This window comes from Vombatus ursinus, unplaced genomic scaffold (assembly GCF_900497805.2).
Source record: "Vombatus ursinus unplaced genomic scaffold, bare-nosed wombat genome assembly UNPS02007822.1, whole genome shotgun sequence".
In the NCBI taxonomy this organism is placed as follows: domain Eukaryota; kingdom Metazoa; phylum Chordata; class Mammalia; order Diprotodontia; family Vombatidae; genus Vombatus; species Vombatus ursinus.
The window spans coordinates 1,700,661-1,716,938 of NW_020947600.1; the positions used below are offsets into that span (position 1 = coordinate 1,700,661).

The 16,278-nt window shown below is 40.3% G+C and overlaps 1 protein-coding gene across 1 annotated transcript in view; it reads right to left on the reverse strand.

Moving 5' to 3' along the window:
* Positions 1-1,246: 1,246 nt before the first annotated feature.
* Positions 1,247-16,278, reverse strand: part of LOC114034002 (solute carrier family 49 member A3-like) — a 56,045-nt gene continuing 41,013 nt past the window's right edge. Inside the window, exons 8-10 of the mRNA XM_027849647.1 lie at positions 3,759-3,916; positions 2,846-2,958; positions 1,247-1,532 (exon numbers count right to left, since the gene is read on the reverse strand). Of these exons, the coding sequence (XP_027705448.1) occupies positions 1,375-1,532; positions 2,846-2,958; positions 3,759-3,916 (429 nt within the window). The 3' untranslated portion in view covers positions 1,247-1,374. The remainder of the gene's footprint in view (positions 1,533-2,845; positions 2,959-3,758; positions 3,917-16,278) is intronic.

Below are 16,278 nucleotides of genomic sequence, written 5' to 3' on the forward strand. Positions count from 1 at the left end.
GGGTCACACAGCTAGTGTCTGAAGCCAGATTTGAATTTGTGAAGATGAGTCTTCCTCACTCCAGGCCCAGTGCTTTATCCGCTGTACCACTTAATTGTCCCACTCTTTCTATACCACCACATAAGAAGGGGTGGACACACATTTGTGCTCCAGTCCTATTGAGGCAGCTGAGAGGCACGGTATAGAGCTCTGAACTTGAGATCAGGAAGACTCAAGTTCAAATCTGGCCTCAGACACTTACTAGTGGTATGACCCTGACAAGTCACTTAACCTCTGTCTGCCTCAGTTTCCTCAATTGTAAAATGAGGATAATAATAGCACCTACCTTGCAGGGTTTCTATAAGGATCAAATGAGAAAGTATTTGGAAAATACTTAGTCCAGTGGCTGGCATTTAGTAGGCACTTAATAAATGCTTGCTTCCTTCTCCCCATTGTCATATGCACAGGATGAAGGACATGCCCTCACATACTGGGATTTACCTAAAACCTGAGGGCTTCTGGTCACCAAACAAGGTCTGGTCAAAAATCCTTCAGCTTCCTGGTCAAAGGACCTTTTAGGACAGGACTTTGGCCTAGACCATGGCCACTTGAAAGAGGCTTGCTATGTTCCCCAGGCTGAGATGAATCTAGTGAAGAGCATTTCCATGCTGAGACCTTGAAACAGGTTGACTTCACCACAGTGGGCACAGGAGCTTAGAAGCTTTGTCCCAAATTACATTCCTTCACAAACTCTGGCATCGAACTTCTCCCAAGTGTTGAGAGTTTTTCTAGTTCCTGGAATGACATTTTTCTTCAGTGCCTGGACTGAAGACTCTCCTTAGTACATGTAATGAACTCTCTCTCTCCCTCTCTTCCTTCTCTCCTCTCTGTCTGTCTCCTGTAAGAAGAAATCCTTCCTCCAATGTTATATGTGATGGGTCTTTTCCTTTCTCAATATGGATTCTCTCCTGCTGCCTGCTATAAAGTCTCTTCTAGGTGTATGGACTAAACTCTCCTCAGTGCCTTCTCTCTCTCTCTGAACAGTAAAAAAAAGTCTGTCCCCCTAGCCCTCATTGCTGATTTGAGGTCTTTCCCTAAGTGCCTAGCATAGAGGGTCTCCCCACTGCCTTCTGGATAGATACCATACCCCAAAAGCTGCTTTGGTTGCAGCAGGCCAAGAGTCAGACCCTTGGCAGTGCCTCTCCAGCTGAGCATCTGCCTTGTCAGAGAATACCAGTGGGCTAGGAAGAAAGAAGGATCAAAGAAACAGTTTTCAGAAAATGTTTCCTGCCAAAAAATTCACCAAAGTTGTTCATGAGGAAAAAAAATGTAAAACCAGAAGTCTGATACAAGTGTTAGGAAGTAGTAGGAAGTTAAGACTGTAGTATATCTGGGTCACTGAGCCAAAGCTCCATCTTCCTCATCCTTTCCAGCCCTGTGGGGCTTGTAGGTAACGTCGGCTTCTGCTTGAAGCCGCTTATATGATGTGTGGAAGAAAATAATGAAGATGCAGCTGTAGATACAGGATAGCCCAGCCAACAACAACATGGAGTCTGAAACCCAAGACAAGAAAGATAAGTTAGGCTATGTAAACCTACCCTGGATTATGACATCTGGTCATAAGAAATAGTCACATGAAGCCCTGGCCTCGAATGTCCCTATCCCATCTTACCCCACCCTTCTTCATGAGACACATAGTCACAAGCCAACCCAGGTCACCTGATGATTAGAAGCCAACATCCTCATATGGGCCAATGAAGCTTCTCCTTATGACCTAGCCCCACAGTGAGCCCTTTCCCTAGTCCTACCCTTGACCTCAATCCTAAACTGTTCCTTGATCAAGGCCACACTGTAAGCCCTGATAATGGCCCAACAATGATCCTCAGTTCTACTATAAGACTAAACTCTCACTTGGATTCAGATTGAGCCCTAACCCCAAACTGAACCCTGACCTTGTAGCATGACTGAGTATCAATCTGGCCCCAGATTAAGACCTGTTATCTCCCTACTTCCCATGAATATTCTAGGGTTCATTCCTTACTCTGCTATTGCTATTGCCCTATCTGGAGTTTCTACTACATGAATCTGAGTCTCCATGAATCCCAACTTTGAGGCTCAGCCCAGGCCCCTCCTCCATACTGTCTTCTCTGACAATTCCAGCCCTCCCTGATACTTTTCTTCTCTGAATTCCCACATCCCTGAGCTTGCCAGTTCACTCATCTCACATCTCAACCTGCCTCATACAGGTCTTCACTAAAATGTATTATATGTGAATTCTAAATCTGAATCTAAATATCTTGAATCTGAATTCAAGAGGATGCCTATTGCTGCATAAGGACTTAAACTTTTCACCACTCAACAGCACATGTGAGTCCATGGGGTAAAATGGTAGGGCTAGAAATGGAAATGTGAGGAAAGGGTGGGAGAAAAGTAAGAGTGGCTCATGAAGAAGGGTATGGTGAGATGGGATAGGCTAGGCTAGGCCAGGATTGAACGGTATAGGCCTAGGGTACAATGAAGGACAGTGGGATTGGCTGGGAAAAAATGAGGCAGAATGTGGTGGTTTGAAGTAGGATGGGACAGAATAGGATAGGGTATAATGGAGAAGAATGGCTTTTAGAATGTAAGATTCTTCAAAGCATGGACTTAATCTCTGTATTCCTAATGCCTAATAGAATACCTTACACATAGTAGGCTCTTTATAAATGTTTGTCGAATTGAATCCAATGTGGCTTGGCATGGGGCAAGCAGGATAGGGAAAGATGAAAATCAATGTATGTCTGGTAGTTTATGGAATCTAGTCCATCCCCGGCCTTAGTTGCCTGAGTTCCAAGGCTTAGGCCCATACAAAGTGCCATTTACTCACTTGTCCAGTCGAGGACGGTGCCTTCCTGCAGCTGGCATGTGGAGGGGCCAGAGCCACTGCGCCGTATTGTCAGGGCTTGTAACAGGACCATGGTGATCACACCTTCAATTTGTCTGCAGCACAGATACAGCCAGAGCCTGAGTCCTTGTCCTTCCTGGACTCCTGACTCTCAATTCTAAAGGCACTTTCCCACCCAAACAGACCACACAACTCCCCAGGCATCATGGTACAAAATTAGGCCCTTACTCTCTAGGATCAACAAGGCCCTTGGTCATGGCTGCTCTTTCTCTCAGGCAGCCTTCTAAGCTAATTCTGTTTTGGGGTCCCACTGTCACTCTGGTCAGGGACGGGGAGGGGGGAGGAATGAGGAGAGAAGTTCAGAGAAAAAGTGTGAGATATCTGGGTCTGAAGTGGGTATAGAGATGGAAAGACAGGGATGAGGGAATGGGATCAGGAGAGGAATAGTGGGCAGAGTGAGATACTTGGGAAGGGCATAGGGGTGTCTACACAGGATTGGAAGAGGTCAGGGATTCCTGATAGACTGGGAAGATGTTAGGAGACAGCATTTAGAGAGGATGTAGGGTTGGCTATACAGGATTCGGCAGAAAGAAGGAAGGTAAGAATGAGACATTTGGGTGATTGTAGGGATAGTCACACAGAGTTGCCAGGGAAATGGGAAAGCAATAAGGGAAGCAAAATGGTGTTGGCAGAGAGAAAGACAGGAATGACACACTTAGGAAGTTGTGTAGTGGTCACACAGGGTTAGCAGGTAGATGGGAGGCTATAAGGAGGATCACGCGGGTTTGGCAGAAGACAGAATGTGCAGATGGCTGGACATGAACAGAGGCAAGTTTGGAACACTTGGGAAGGATGTGTCTCTGGGGAGTTAGCAGAGGACCAGGGCAGTACTTACCCTATCACAAAGACCAAACCCGTGGAGGTACCTTCTCCTACTGGATAGGAGCATTCAACAGCTAACTCAAAGGAAACTGGGCAAATGGAAAAACCAAAGAATCCTAATAGAGAGCAGACCACAGCTATCCACCCCTTCTGGCCCTGGATCTGAGACACCTGGAGCAGAGATAGCACAATCATTAGGAACACTGCCCAGCCCCTGCTTCCCCCCACCCCCATACATGCCTAGGTCTGTGGCTGTAATGAAGGGCTGAGCCAAGACAGGGGCAAAAGTTCTTTTCTTTATTTTCTCTTTTTCTAATTTCTTTTCCCCCCACTTAATGGTATTTTATTTTTTCCAACTACATGTAAAGATAGTTTTCAACGTTCATTTTTATAAGATTTTGAGTTTTGAATTTTTTTCTCCCACTCTTCCTTCCCTCCCCCTTCCCCAAATTGACAAGCAATCTGATATAGGTTATACATGTACAATCATATTAAACATATTTCCACTTTAGTCATATTGTGAAAGAAGAATCAGAACAAAAGAGAAAAATCCCTGGAAAAAAAAAGTGAAAATAGTATCCTTCGATCTGCATTCAGACTCCATAGTTCTTTCTCTGGATGTCAATAGCATTTTCCATCATGAGTCTTCTAGAATTGTCTTAGATCATTGTATTGCTGAGAAGAGTTAAGTCTATCAAAGTTGGTCATCGCCCAGTGTTGCTATTACAAAAATCCTTTTTAATAGGGGATAATTCAAGATTCAGCAAAAGAAAAAGGCCTGATCCACAGAAAGATCCTCCAACATCAACCATAGACTGACCTCTGAGCCTGACTGCAGACTGACCTCTGACCCCAAGCCAAGGGATTGACCCTCAAATTCATAGACACATGTGCCTTTGGACACAGGGGCCTTGGATCAGTAGAGAAAGTTTGATAAATGTTGCTGGGAATTACCAATGCTTGGTAAATACTGTTAGATGCTAAATGACATTCATTAAGACTTTCAAAACAGTCCAAATGGCCAAATGCAAGATTTATGACTTTCCCAAAAGTGGATTATTGTACCCATATTTCTAAACTCTGCTTCCTTTAACCTCCAAGCTTAGACCCTATTACTATTTAATTAAGTAGCTGAATATTATTTACTACAGAGACCATGATCCCCAGATACCACACATGGTTCTTTGTGCTGATCACAAATACTGAACAAGTCACCGCCCAGTTCTCTACATTTTCTCATGCTAGAACGTAACCAAGTACATCAATCCCTTATATAAAAGAGAGAATCCATCACTCAGACTTCTCAGAATTTGAGAATGTAGCTCTTGCTGTCTCCAGATCTGAAGCACCTATCAGAGCTGTTCCCCATTTCCACTGCTGTGGTGGTGGAGAAAAGAGGGTGAGGAAATGGGGATAGGGATCTACTTCCTGGGTCAGAAAAAATAAAAGAGGGAAAGGTACACAAAAATACTTACTGCAATACTTTTTATATGCCTATAATGGATTAACTAGTTTGGAAATGGCTAAACAAATTGTGCTCCTTGAGTGTAAAGGAATATTACTGTGTCATAAGAAATGATGAATTTGAAGAATTCAGAGAAATTTTGGAAGACCCATATGAATTGATGCAGAGTGAAGTAAACAGAACTAGGAAGACAATTTTTAAAAAAAAACAAAAAAAAATTAAGGAAAACACCACTGAAAGACTTCAGGCCTCCAACCAGGACAACAACCAATGATAACTTCAGAGGACTGAAAGGAAGCAGGCTTTCCATCTGTCACTAGAGAGGTGGTTTAATTTTCTGGCATGGTGCTGGTAGACTGTCCAGGCTTCACAGGTATACAATAATAAGGTCATCACAGTGGCTCTATAGACCTTCAGTCTAGTAGGCGGTCTAATACCTCTTTTCTCCCACACTTTCCTTTGGAGCCTACCAAACACGGAGCTAGCTCTAGCAATGTGTGCATCAATCTCATCATCTATGTGTACATCCCTGGAAGGTATACTGCCAAGTTAAGAGAACTTATGCACAACATTCAAAAACTTTCCATTTGCTGTAACTAATGGCTCCACATATGGATGGTGTGGTGCTGGTTGGTGGAGAACCTTTGTTTCCTTGGCATTGATTGTCAGGCCAAAATTAGCACAAGTGGAAGAGAATTGATTCATATTTTGTTGCATCTCAGCCTCAGAAGCTGCATTAAGTGCACAGTCGTCAGTGAACAAAAGGTCATGTACCAACTCTCCTTCCATTTTAATCTTAGCTTGTAGATTTTTCAAGTTAAATAATTTACCACCAATATAGTAGCTGACCTTAATGCCATTTTCGTCCTTGATGAAGGCATCTGACAATATTGCAGAAAACATCATACTAAAAAGCATGGGGGCAAGCACACAGCCCTGCTTCACTCCATTGGTGACCAGGAAAGAGTGAAAGCATAGTCCTTTATCCAGAACCCATGCAAGGCCATCATAAAACTGGCGTATGATACTGATAACTTCTCCAGGTAACCAAATTTTGCCATGATCTCCCACAAGCCTTCACAACTGATAGTATCAAAGGCCTTGGTCAGGTTGACAAATATGTACAGACCTTCTGAAGATAACCTAGTAAGATAGATTCCAGACACTGAGGTCGTCTCTCAAGCTGAACTTCCAAGCATTCAAACTCTACTGCAGAGAGTGCAACTCCTGGCTGGCCATGCTGTTCAAATGCCAAACATATATTTACCTAAAGACTATTTTATGAAGAACTCAAATAAGGGAAACACTCACAAAGAGGTCAGAAGAAGTGGTATAAGGACACTCTCAAGGTCTCTCTGGTGTGGACTGTGAGATACAGAAGGCATTGGTGCAGGACCACCTAGCAGCAGCACAAAGGAATCTGAAGACATCTCTACCCCAAATGTTAAAATAAACTATTTGTGCCCGACCTGTCGTAGAACCTTCTGAGCTCATGTTGGACTGCCCAGCTACAGTCAAAGACACTGTACCTTGACCTCATCATTGGGATATCATTGGTCCTCTTCAAGTACTAAGGATGAACAACAAGAGAGGTGGTGGACTGTAGGTGTGGAGTGAGGCATACATTGTCGGCTATGGCCAATACATTGATTTATTGTGCTTAACTCTATTTCTTTGTTACAAGGGAAGGTTCTTTTGGTGTAGGAGAGGATGATCATTGGAAAATCATCATGGATTATTAATAAAAAAATAATAGCTAGCATTTATGTATTACTTCAAGGTTTGCAAAGTCTTTATAAACATTACCTCATTTTATCCTCATGAGGTAGGTGCTATTATTATCATCATTTTACAGATGAGGAAACTGAGGCAGACAGAGTTTAAGTGACTTCCCCAAAGTCACATCGATGGTAAGTGTCTGAGGCCTATTTGAATTCAGGTCTTCACGACCCTAGGTCTAGCACTGTGCCCCCCAATTTAGATTCCCCAATATTTAAAAAGGGACATCAGTGAAAAATTTTTTAATTGAGAGAGAGAGAGAGAATGTACACTTCTTGCCAACAATGGGTCAGGGCCTCACAGAAAATGATAAGTTGTCCTTGGAATGATTCACAAGTTGCCTTTGTAAGAGTGTAAGATGTAGGTCTGAATGTCACTCCAATGCTCCAAAACTTTCAGTGACTCCTTCTTCCTTATAGGACAAAATACAAACCCCTTGCCCTGGCATTAAGGTCCCCCATAATCTGTCTTCCAGCTATTCATCAAACTTCCTGCAATAGTGCTAATTAAAGAGCAACTGAGAGCTTCCTTACTTGCCTTGACAATCTCATTCTTGAAAAATCAAAGGGAGCAACCAGGTGAATGGCTATTCTAGATTAGATTTTGTCCAAAATGGTCAACCTCCTGATTGGTCAGTAACCTTAGTAGGAAGTGGTGTCATTTTAAAATTCATGAGAGATAAGCTAAGGAACACTAGCTTGATGTGCATCCTAAACTTTTAGGAGAGCAGATTCCAAAGAATTAAGAGAGAATATGTAGGCTCTCCTGGCCTAAGATTCTAGAAGTAAAGTTGGATCAAACTGCTATCAGGCCTATACCCAAAAGAGAAAAACAACTCATGTATGCAATACCATGTATAGCGGTTCTCTTTTATTAAAGCAAAGAACTGAATGTGGAGTGGACGCTCCTTAATTCAGGAGTAGCTGAACAAATTATGGCATGTGAATGTAATGGAATATCATCATGCCATAAGAACTGATAAAAAGATGGTTTCATAGAAACCTGAGAAGACTTGTATGAACCAATAGAAAGTGAAGTGAGCAAAGCCAGAAGAACAATTTAACAACAAAACAACATTTTAAAGACAAACAGTTTTGAAGGACATAAGAAATCTGATCAATGAGAGATGACCAACCATTACTCCAAGGGACTAATGATGAAGCATGCTTCCCCCATCTCCTGATGGAGAGGTAATGGACTTAAGATGTAGAATGAAACATAAAATTTTGGACACGGACCATGTGGCCATTTGTTTTATTTGACTATGCATATTTGTTATGAGGGTTTTGTTTTTCTCTTTCCTTTCTCTCCAGCACCCCACCCCAATTTGGAGACCAAGGTGGAGAGAGAAAATAAATACTTATTAATTGAAAAACTTTTAAAAGTAAAATTTAGATTAAAAAAGAAAAGAGATAAGGGGCTCTCAAGAATAAAATTCTAATATTGGCATCTTGACAAATTCTGTATTTTATTATATTCTATAGACCACTCAACTCTTACTTTACTTCTGTTCCATAAATAAGACTGCTCTTAATACTAAGATGGATAGCACAAGGTTGTAAAAATGAAGTGAGATGATGAGAGAACATAGACATCAGTCAATAAGCATTTATTAGAGGCCTACTGTGTGCCTTGCAATATGTTAAGTGCTGGGGATACAAAGAACAGAAAAAGTCCCTGCCCTCAAGGAGCTTACAATCTAATGGGGGAGACAACATGCAAACAGATATGTACAGAGAAGCTATATACAGGATAAATGGGAAATAATCAACAGACAGAAGGTTCTAGAATTAAGGGGCATCAGGAAAGGCTTCCTGTTAGAAAATTTTTAGCTGGGGCTTGAAGGATGCCAGGGAAGCCAGGAGGTAGAGATGACCTACATACATAGATTCCTGCAATGAAGTCCTGTTACCAAATCCATACTGAGTATAGCTGAGGATATTGAAAAGTCTATTAATGCGATTGCTGAGTCATTGTTAGTGATAATAATATTGATGATGATGATAATAATGTCCTACAGGATCAGAAATGGTCAAATATTGTCCTGATTTTCAAAAGAGGGAAGACACAGTCTTCAGAAGTCATACTAGTGAAACAATTATTTCTAGAAAAACTCTAGGATATATTAATAAGTAGATAACAATTTCAAAGAAATAGGAAAGCTGACATAGTAGTTATTAGTATTTTCTCTTTTTGGGAGTAGTGATAACATTTGTGATATTTTTTCTAAGCATCTGATATCTTTCCCTCACCTTCAGATATCTGGAATCTCAATCCCTCAAAACTATATTGTCTTCAATACAGACATTGTCTATGTTCATTTAGTTTGGTCCTTCTGTTCTCATTTTTGTTGCTCTTAGTGCCATTTCTACTTTCTCAAAAAGTACATCAAGAACTATGTTATTGGGGTCTGCTCTTGTCACTGATGAAGAATATGTGTCTACAAAAAAAGATCTGTGATTTTGTTAGCATAGGGAACTCCTAGCATGAGAGGTCCCTCCACCAGGGAAGATTGCAAGCTATATATGACAATTAGTTAAGTTCTAGGGAGTTTCTGAAGCACATAACAGTACAATATTTTAGCCACTGTCACACAGATTCCACAGAAGAGTAAGATGCCCTCAGAACTGGTTGACTGATCAGACTCAAGGAACAATCAGGAATGGTTGGATGTTAGAAGCTTGGAAGGTCTTAAGAGTAATGCTGCAGCAATCTATGCTTGGCTCTATGTTAACACTTTTATCAATAAAACTGTAGTTGAAATGTTTATCCATTTTGAAGGTAGACTTAAAAATCAGAAGAGATGGCGAAAATATATGAAAACTATATCTATATATCTATATATATCTATATATATATATATATGTATATGTATGAGTCAGGATCCAAAAAATCTCAGTAAAGCATTGGACCAAACCTAATTAGGTGGAATTTAATAGGTATAAATATAAACTCTTTCACTTGGGTTCAAAAAATCAACTTCATGAGTACAAAATGGGAAAGTAAGCATCTTTTCATCTGAAAAAGATTAAAGGGAGGAGGGAGTTTAGAAAATTGTAAACTAATGCTCTCATAAGCTGAATAGAGAGAAAACGTATCCAGGACTAGGGAATTGATAACCTTGCTGTACTATGCTCTAGTCTGACTACATTGATGGTATTGTGCTCATTGTCACAAGTTAGAAAGGATGCTGAAAAACTAGACACTATCCAGAGAGGGCTGATGAGGATGATGAAGGGCTTTAAGATCATGCCATGTTCTGAGAAGTAGCTGAAGCCTCTGGAGATGTTTCTCCTGAAGATGAGAAGACTTGGGGGGAAATGACAGTCATCTCTAAACATCTGAAAGTCTCCCGATAGTTTAGGTTCAATATTGGAACAAAATTAAGCATTTGTAAGAGCCTAATGGAAAAGATTATTCTGTAAGGATAGGAGTTGATTCAGCTGAGTGAGACTCCTATCGTGATTCACCAGGTAAGTATGACACCTGTACTAATCTGCCCCAAAGTACAAAACTAATAGGAATTAGTGGATGTTGCAGATAAGCAGATTTTGGTTGGGAAAAACTAACAAGAGCCATCCAATAGTGGAATGAATGGCTGCTTTAGGAGATCAGAGGTTCTCTCGCATTAGCAACCTTGAAGCGAGGTCTACCTGACCACTTGTGGAGTATAGCATACAAGGTTCTTGTTGAAGCTGGACTCACTGGCCTTTGTGGTACCTTCCACTGAGATTTTGTGATTCTGATTCTGTGAAAACATGCCGTGCCAGACCTAACCTTATTTCCCATTTTGGCAAAGTTATTGGATTGATAAACCAAAGAAATGCTATGAAATACAGGGCTTTAAAAATAGTAAGCGCCTACGAAATGGTGGTGGTTCTACCTAGATTTCAGCAAAGCATTTGACAAAGTGCTTCACTTGTGAGCAAGATGGAAAAGTTTGGGCTACATGTCGATACAGTTAGGTGGGCTCAGAGCTGGTTCAGTGACGAAGCCATAGATGTAGTGAATGATGTCAATTGGGAGGCAGGGCACTAGTACCCCAGAGATCGGTCCTTGACTCTGTGCTACTCAGTATTTTTATCAATGAAGACATTGCTGTCCTCACCGAACTGGTGAGATGACACAAAAATGAGCAGTGTAACTAATGAGCCAAATGAAAAAACTGGGATCCAAAATTATTTCAATAGGATTCTTATAATAAAAGATGATAAATTTAGTGCTGCAGCATCTGTGGTAAAGTAGGCATGCTGTTCCACTGTTGATGCCTTTCTGGAAAACTATATGGAATTATACAATAAGAATTATTAAAATGTCATACCCATTGACCTGATGAGGTCACTACTGGGACTATTGATAAAGGAGATCCCTGATGGAGAAAAAAGCACTATGGATATAAAAATATTCTTACTAGCACTATTTTTAATATCCCCCTTAAACCCCCCAAAGCTAGAAACAAAAGCTAGGTTTTGCAGAATATTATTATGCCATAGGAAATGGCAAATGTCAAGCATTCGAAGAAACATGAAAGTAACAATATAAATGCACATAATTCATATGAAGTGAGACAACTTATATGAAGGGTAGAAATAAATAAACCATCTACAAATAGGTAATCAAGCATGGCAATAACCACAACAATCCATGGTAAATACCTAAAAAAGATTTTTAAAAGAATTTCAAAAATGGGAGGAATGGTTTGGTTCTTACTGTGCTAAAGTAAGTATATATAGCTTGGAGTCTGAGGCAGAGAATCAGCAAATAACAGAAAAAATGAGCACATACACAATTCATCTCTCTTTGGTTTTATTTTGTTTGCTGTTTTTAAAAATCTTTTGCTGCTATTGATATGTCTAAATACTTGCACTTCTCAAGAGAAGTTTCAATAATACTTGTTTTATTAAAAAGTTTTAAAAAGATCTTGAGCCCAGAATGTGGACCTGATTTAGCCAGATGGAATTAATAGAGATAAATGAAGAGTTCTAAAAAAAAAATCAATGGCATAAATAACATAATGAGGGAAACATAGCTAGATAATAGTTCAAAAATTAAAGAACCAGAGGTTTTAATGAACTGGATGCTCAATGTGTCCGAGGTGCACCACAGTAGCCTATGTCTATTAATAGAGCCTAAATACAGGCTCTATTAATAGAAGCATAATATCCAGAGTGAAGGGGGTGATAGTCAAACAATCAACCAACAAACATTTATTAAGCATTGTGCTAGATGCTGATGCTGGAGATACAAAGAGAAATGAAACAATCCCTGCTCTCAAGAAACTTACATCCTATCTGTGCTATCGATAGCCCTACCATACTCTGGTAGCCAGCCTATCTCTGGATCATTGTGCCTAATTCTAAGCAAAACATTTTGGTAAGGACACTGATAAAGTGGAATGCATCCTGAGGATGGCAAGGGGACTTGATTGTGTAACATAGGAGCATCAGTTAAAGGTAGTGGAGCCTACAATTTAGCCTGAAGAGAAAATTTAACAGCGGCACAACACTTCTTCAAATGTTTGAAGTCCTATGACATGGAAGAGGGATTAGAGTTTTCCAGAAGTAGGGGGGCAGGGGGAAAGGTACCAGTTTTAGAGCAGCAGATTTCACCTCAATATAATAAGGGATGGCCTTTCAGGAAGATGTAAGTCAAAGGTCACACCTCCACAATTCCCTTCAAACATAAAAACGAAAACTCCCAAATGAAACAAAATGGTTAGAAATTCACACCAGTATATTCAAACTCACCAAAGGGACAATGAGAAATCTGAAGGATGGTTCTGATTCGATAAAGCACATATTGTGGAGCTTATGAAAAGAAACAGGAGAGAGGCAGGTAGGTGGCGCAGTGGATAGAGCACTGGCCCTGAAGCCAGGAGGACCTGAGTTCAAATCTGGCCTCAGACCAAACACTTGACACTTACTAGCTGTGTGACCCTAGGCAAGTCATTTAACCCCAATTGCCTTGGTATAAAACAGGGGCAGCTACATGGTAAAATGGTCCTGGAGTCAGGAAGACCTGAGTTCAAATCCAGCCTCAGACACGTACTAGCTATGCAACCCTAAGCAAGTCACTTCATCCCTCTTGCCACCCCACCAAAAATAGTATAAAACATAATGTAGCTAGGTGGCACAGTGGATAGAGTGTCAGACCTGGAGTCAGGAAGACTTAACTTCCAAAGTTCAAATCCAGCCTCAGATACTTACTAGCCGTATGACCCTGAGCAAGTCATTTAACCCTGTTTGCCTCAGTTTCTTCATCTGTAAATGGAGCTGGGAAAGGAAATGGCAAACCATTCCTGTATTCTTGCCAAGAAAACTTCAAATGGGGTCACAAAGAATAAGACACGCCTGAAAGGACTGAGTAACAACAACAATACTGAGAAATACAATCAAGCAATCAATGATAATTTTCTAAGTCCTTGTGATGTGCCAAATACTGTGTAAGGCACTGACCAAAGTCATGATAGACACGCTTAAGTAATTACAGAAAGTGCTACAACCAGCAAATAAAAAGCCAGAGAGGTATTAAAAGAAGAGAATGCAGCACCCCAAAATCTCAAGAAGAGATGACAAAATTCAGCAAGATGGAGAATAGTACAGAGAATCTGGGCACTATAAGTAGGCTTAGGGTAGTAGAAGAAACAGTGACATGTAAAGACTTAGAAAGACAGAGCAAGCTCAGAAAAGCACCCAGTTGGAAGAAAATTGGGAAGAGATGTATTTGAGGGTCCTGGAAAGATGTAAAAGAAAAAAAGCTTCCAGGAGCTTGCACAAGTATGCTTCCCAGAACTATTTTTTTTCCCCTAAAGCAACACTCTGCAAATCAAATCTATGGCATCCCAGCAGATAAATTCAAAATTCAACCAGCCCAGTCTCTTCATTGTCAAACTTCAAAACAACAAAGAAAAAGTCCTTGAAGCTGCCAGAAGGAAGAATGAACTTTTTGTCAAAAAAGCATTAATCACGGTCACAACAAGGTTTTCCTTCAAGAAATAGAAATGTCCAAAGAAGTTGGAGCAAAACATTTAGAAAAGTTGTTGGAACTCAGTTTTGTTCCCAGAACCAGTTTTCCAGCAAATCTAAGTATTGTAGTTGAAAACAACAGGTCAAAGAACTCATATGGACAAGTCATACTTCAGAATCAGCCTTTGGAATTGACGTTGGGATGTGCCGAAGGGAGTTAAATACTACACTACTCTAGTTGGGCAAGATTCTTTCCCACATACACCTTGGATATTTTGTTACTATGCCTTGAAGGGGAGACAGAGAGACAGAGAGAGAGAGAGAGAGAGAGAATTATAGTTTAACTGTTATCTGGAAAGATTAGACCAGGAGTGGGGAACCTGTGGCCTTCAGGCCACATGTGGCCCTTAGGTCCTCAAGTTTGACCCTTTGACTGAATCCAGGGTCACATAGTTAATAAATGTCTGAGGCCAGATTTGAACTTGGGAAGATGAATCTTCCCAACTTCCAGGCCCAGCACTCTATTCATTAGCTGCCCTGCAAACAAAATAGATAGACTCAATTTTGTGAAAATGAAAAGATTTTGCAAAACCACAAAAAACCCAAGGTATCCAAAATAAAGAAAAAGGAAACAAATAGATTACAGAGAAATCCTTGGGGATAGCAAAAGAGAGAGAGAGAAAAAAGCAGAAAAACCCAGAAAGCCAAGGAGGGAGAGACTATCCTAAGAGAGAAAGGTGATCAATCTTTTCAAATGCTAGGAGAGGTCAAGAAGGACAAGAACGGAGAAGCATTTGGTGAGTAGGAGGTCTCTGATCTAACGTTGGAGAGAGCAGTGTCCATAGAGCAGTGAAAAAGAAGATAAATGACAAGGGGTTGAGAAGAGAAGAGGCTAGTGAGATGGCGCTGGCAGACCCAGACAACTTTCTCAAGTGTAGCACCAATCTGTCCTTTGTTTTGCTTAACTGTCTATCGTTGTTGTAGGAGAGTGAATTCGATTTTTAAAGTATCAAGAAAATATTTTTTTTAAAAGGAAAGTCCTTCTTTTTAATATTTCTGAGGGAAATCTGACAAACTGACTCAAGAAGGCACTGGCATAAATTTACCAGTGTAATAACCCAATATTCCCCTGCTCTTCTCCAGGTGCTTCCATTCCTGTCAGTGGACAAATAACCAAAGAGCACAGACAATTTCTAAAAGAGGAAGCACAGATGCTGAGTGAAGTGAGCAGAACCAGGAGTACACAGTAACAGCCATGTTGTGCAACGACTAACGTTAATAGACTTATCCCTTCTCAGCAATGCAAGGATCTAAGACATCTCCAAACATCTCAGGACGGAAAATGCTCTCCACATCCAAAGGAAGAACTATGAAGTTTGAATGCAGATCGAAGCATACTATTTGCTATTTTTTTTCTTCTGTTTTGTTTTGTTTCCTCTTTCTGATGGTTCCCCCTATTGGTTCTAATTCTTACTTACAACATCACTGATGTGAAAATATGTTTAATAGGAATGTATATGTATAGCCAATATCAGATTGCGAGTCATCTTGGGGAGGGAAAGAGGGAGGGAGGGGGAGAAAAGTTTAAAACTCAAAAGCTTATGGAAATGATTGTTGATAAATCAAAATAAATTAATTTTAAAAAAGAAAAAAATGAAGAAAAAATTTAAAAGTAACAATTTTAATAATCCAAAAAATAAAAAAGATTAAAAAAAAGAGGAAACACAAACTATTAATCACTACTTCAAAATCCTTAATCAATCAGGGAAATGCAGACTTAAATTAGGAAGAACTTTCTAAAAATTGCAGCTACCCAAAAGTCTGCCTTGGGAGGTACCAAGTCCCAGATCATTATAATAATAATAGCTGATATGTATAGCTAGAGAATATCATGAAAATCTATCATCTTGTAAGCTAGGAAAAAGAGGAGCTAGGTGACGCAGTGAATAGAGCGCTGGACCTGGAGTCAGGAAGACCTGAGTTCAAATATGACCTTGGACACTTATTAGCTGTATAAACTTGGGCAAGTCACTTAACCTCTGTCTGCCTCAGTTTCCTCAACTGTAAAATGAGGATAATAAAAGCATCTGCCTCCCAGGGTTGTTGTGAGGATCAAATGAGATGATATTTGTAGAGTGCTTCACACAAGGCCTGGCACTTAATAGTAGGCACTTAATAAATCCTTATTTTGTTTCTCCATTTTATAGATGGGGAAACCAGGGCTCTGAGGAATTAAGTAACTTGGCCATGATCATATATTATCCCTTATCAGGAATAGAGAAGGAGCCTCTCAATAAGGTAGAGGTTGAACCAAGTAACGTTTA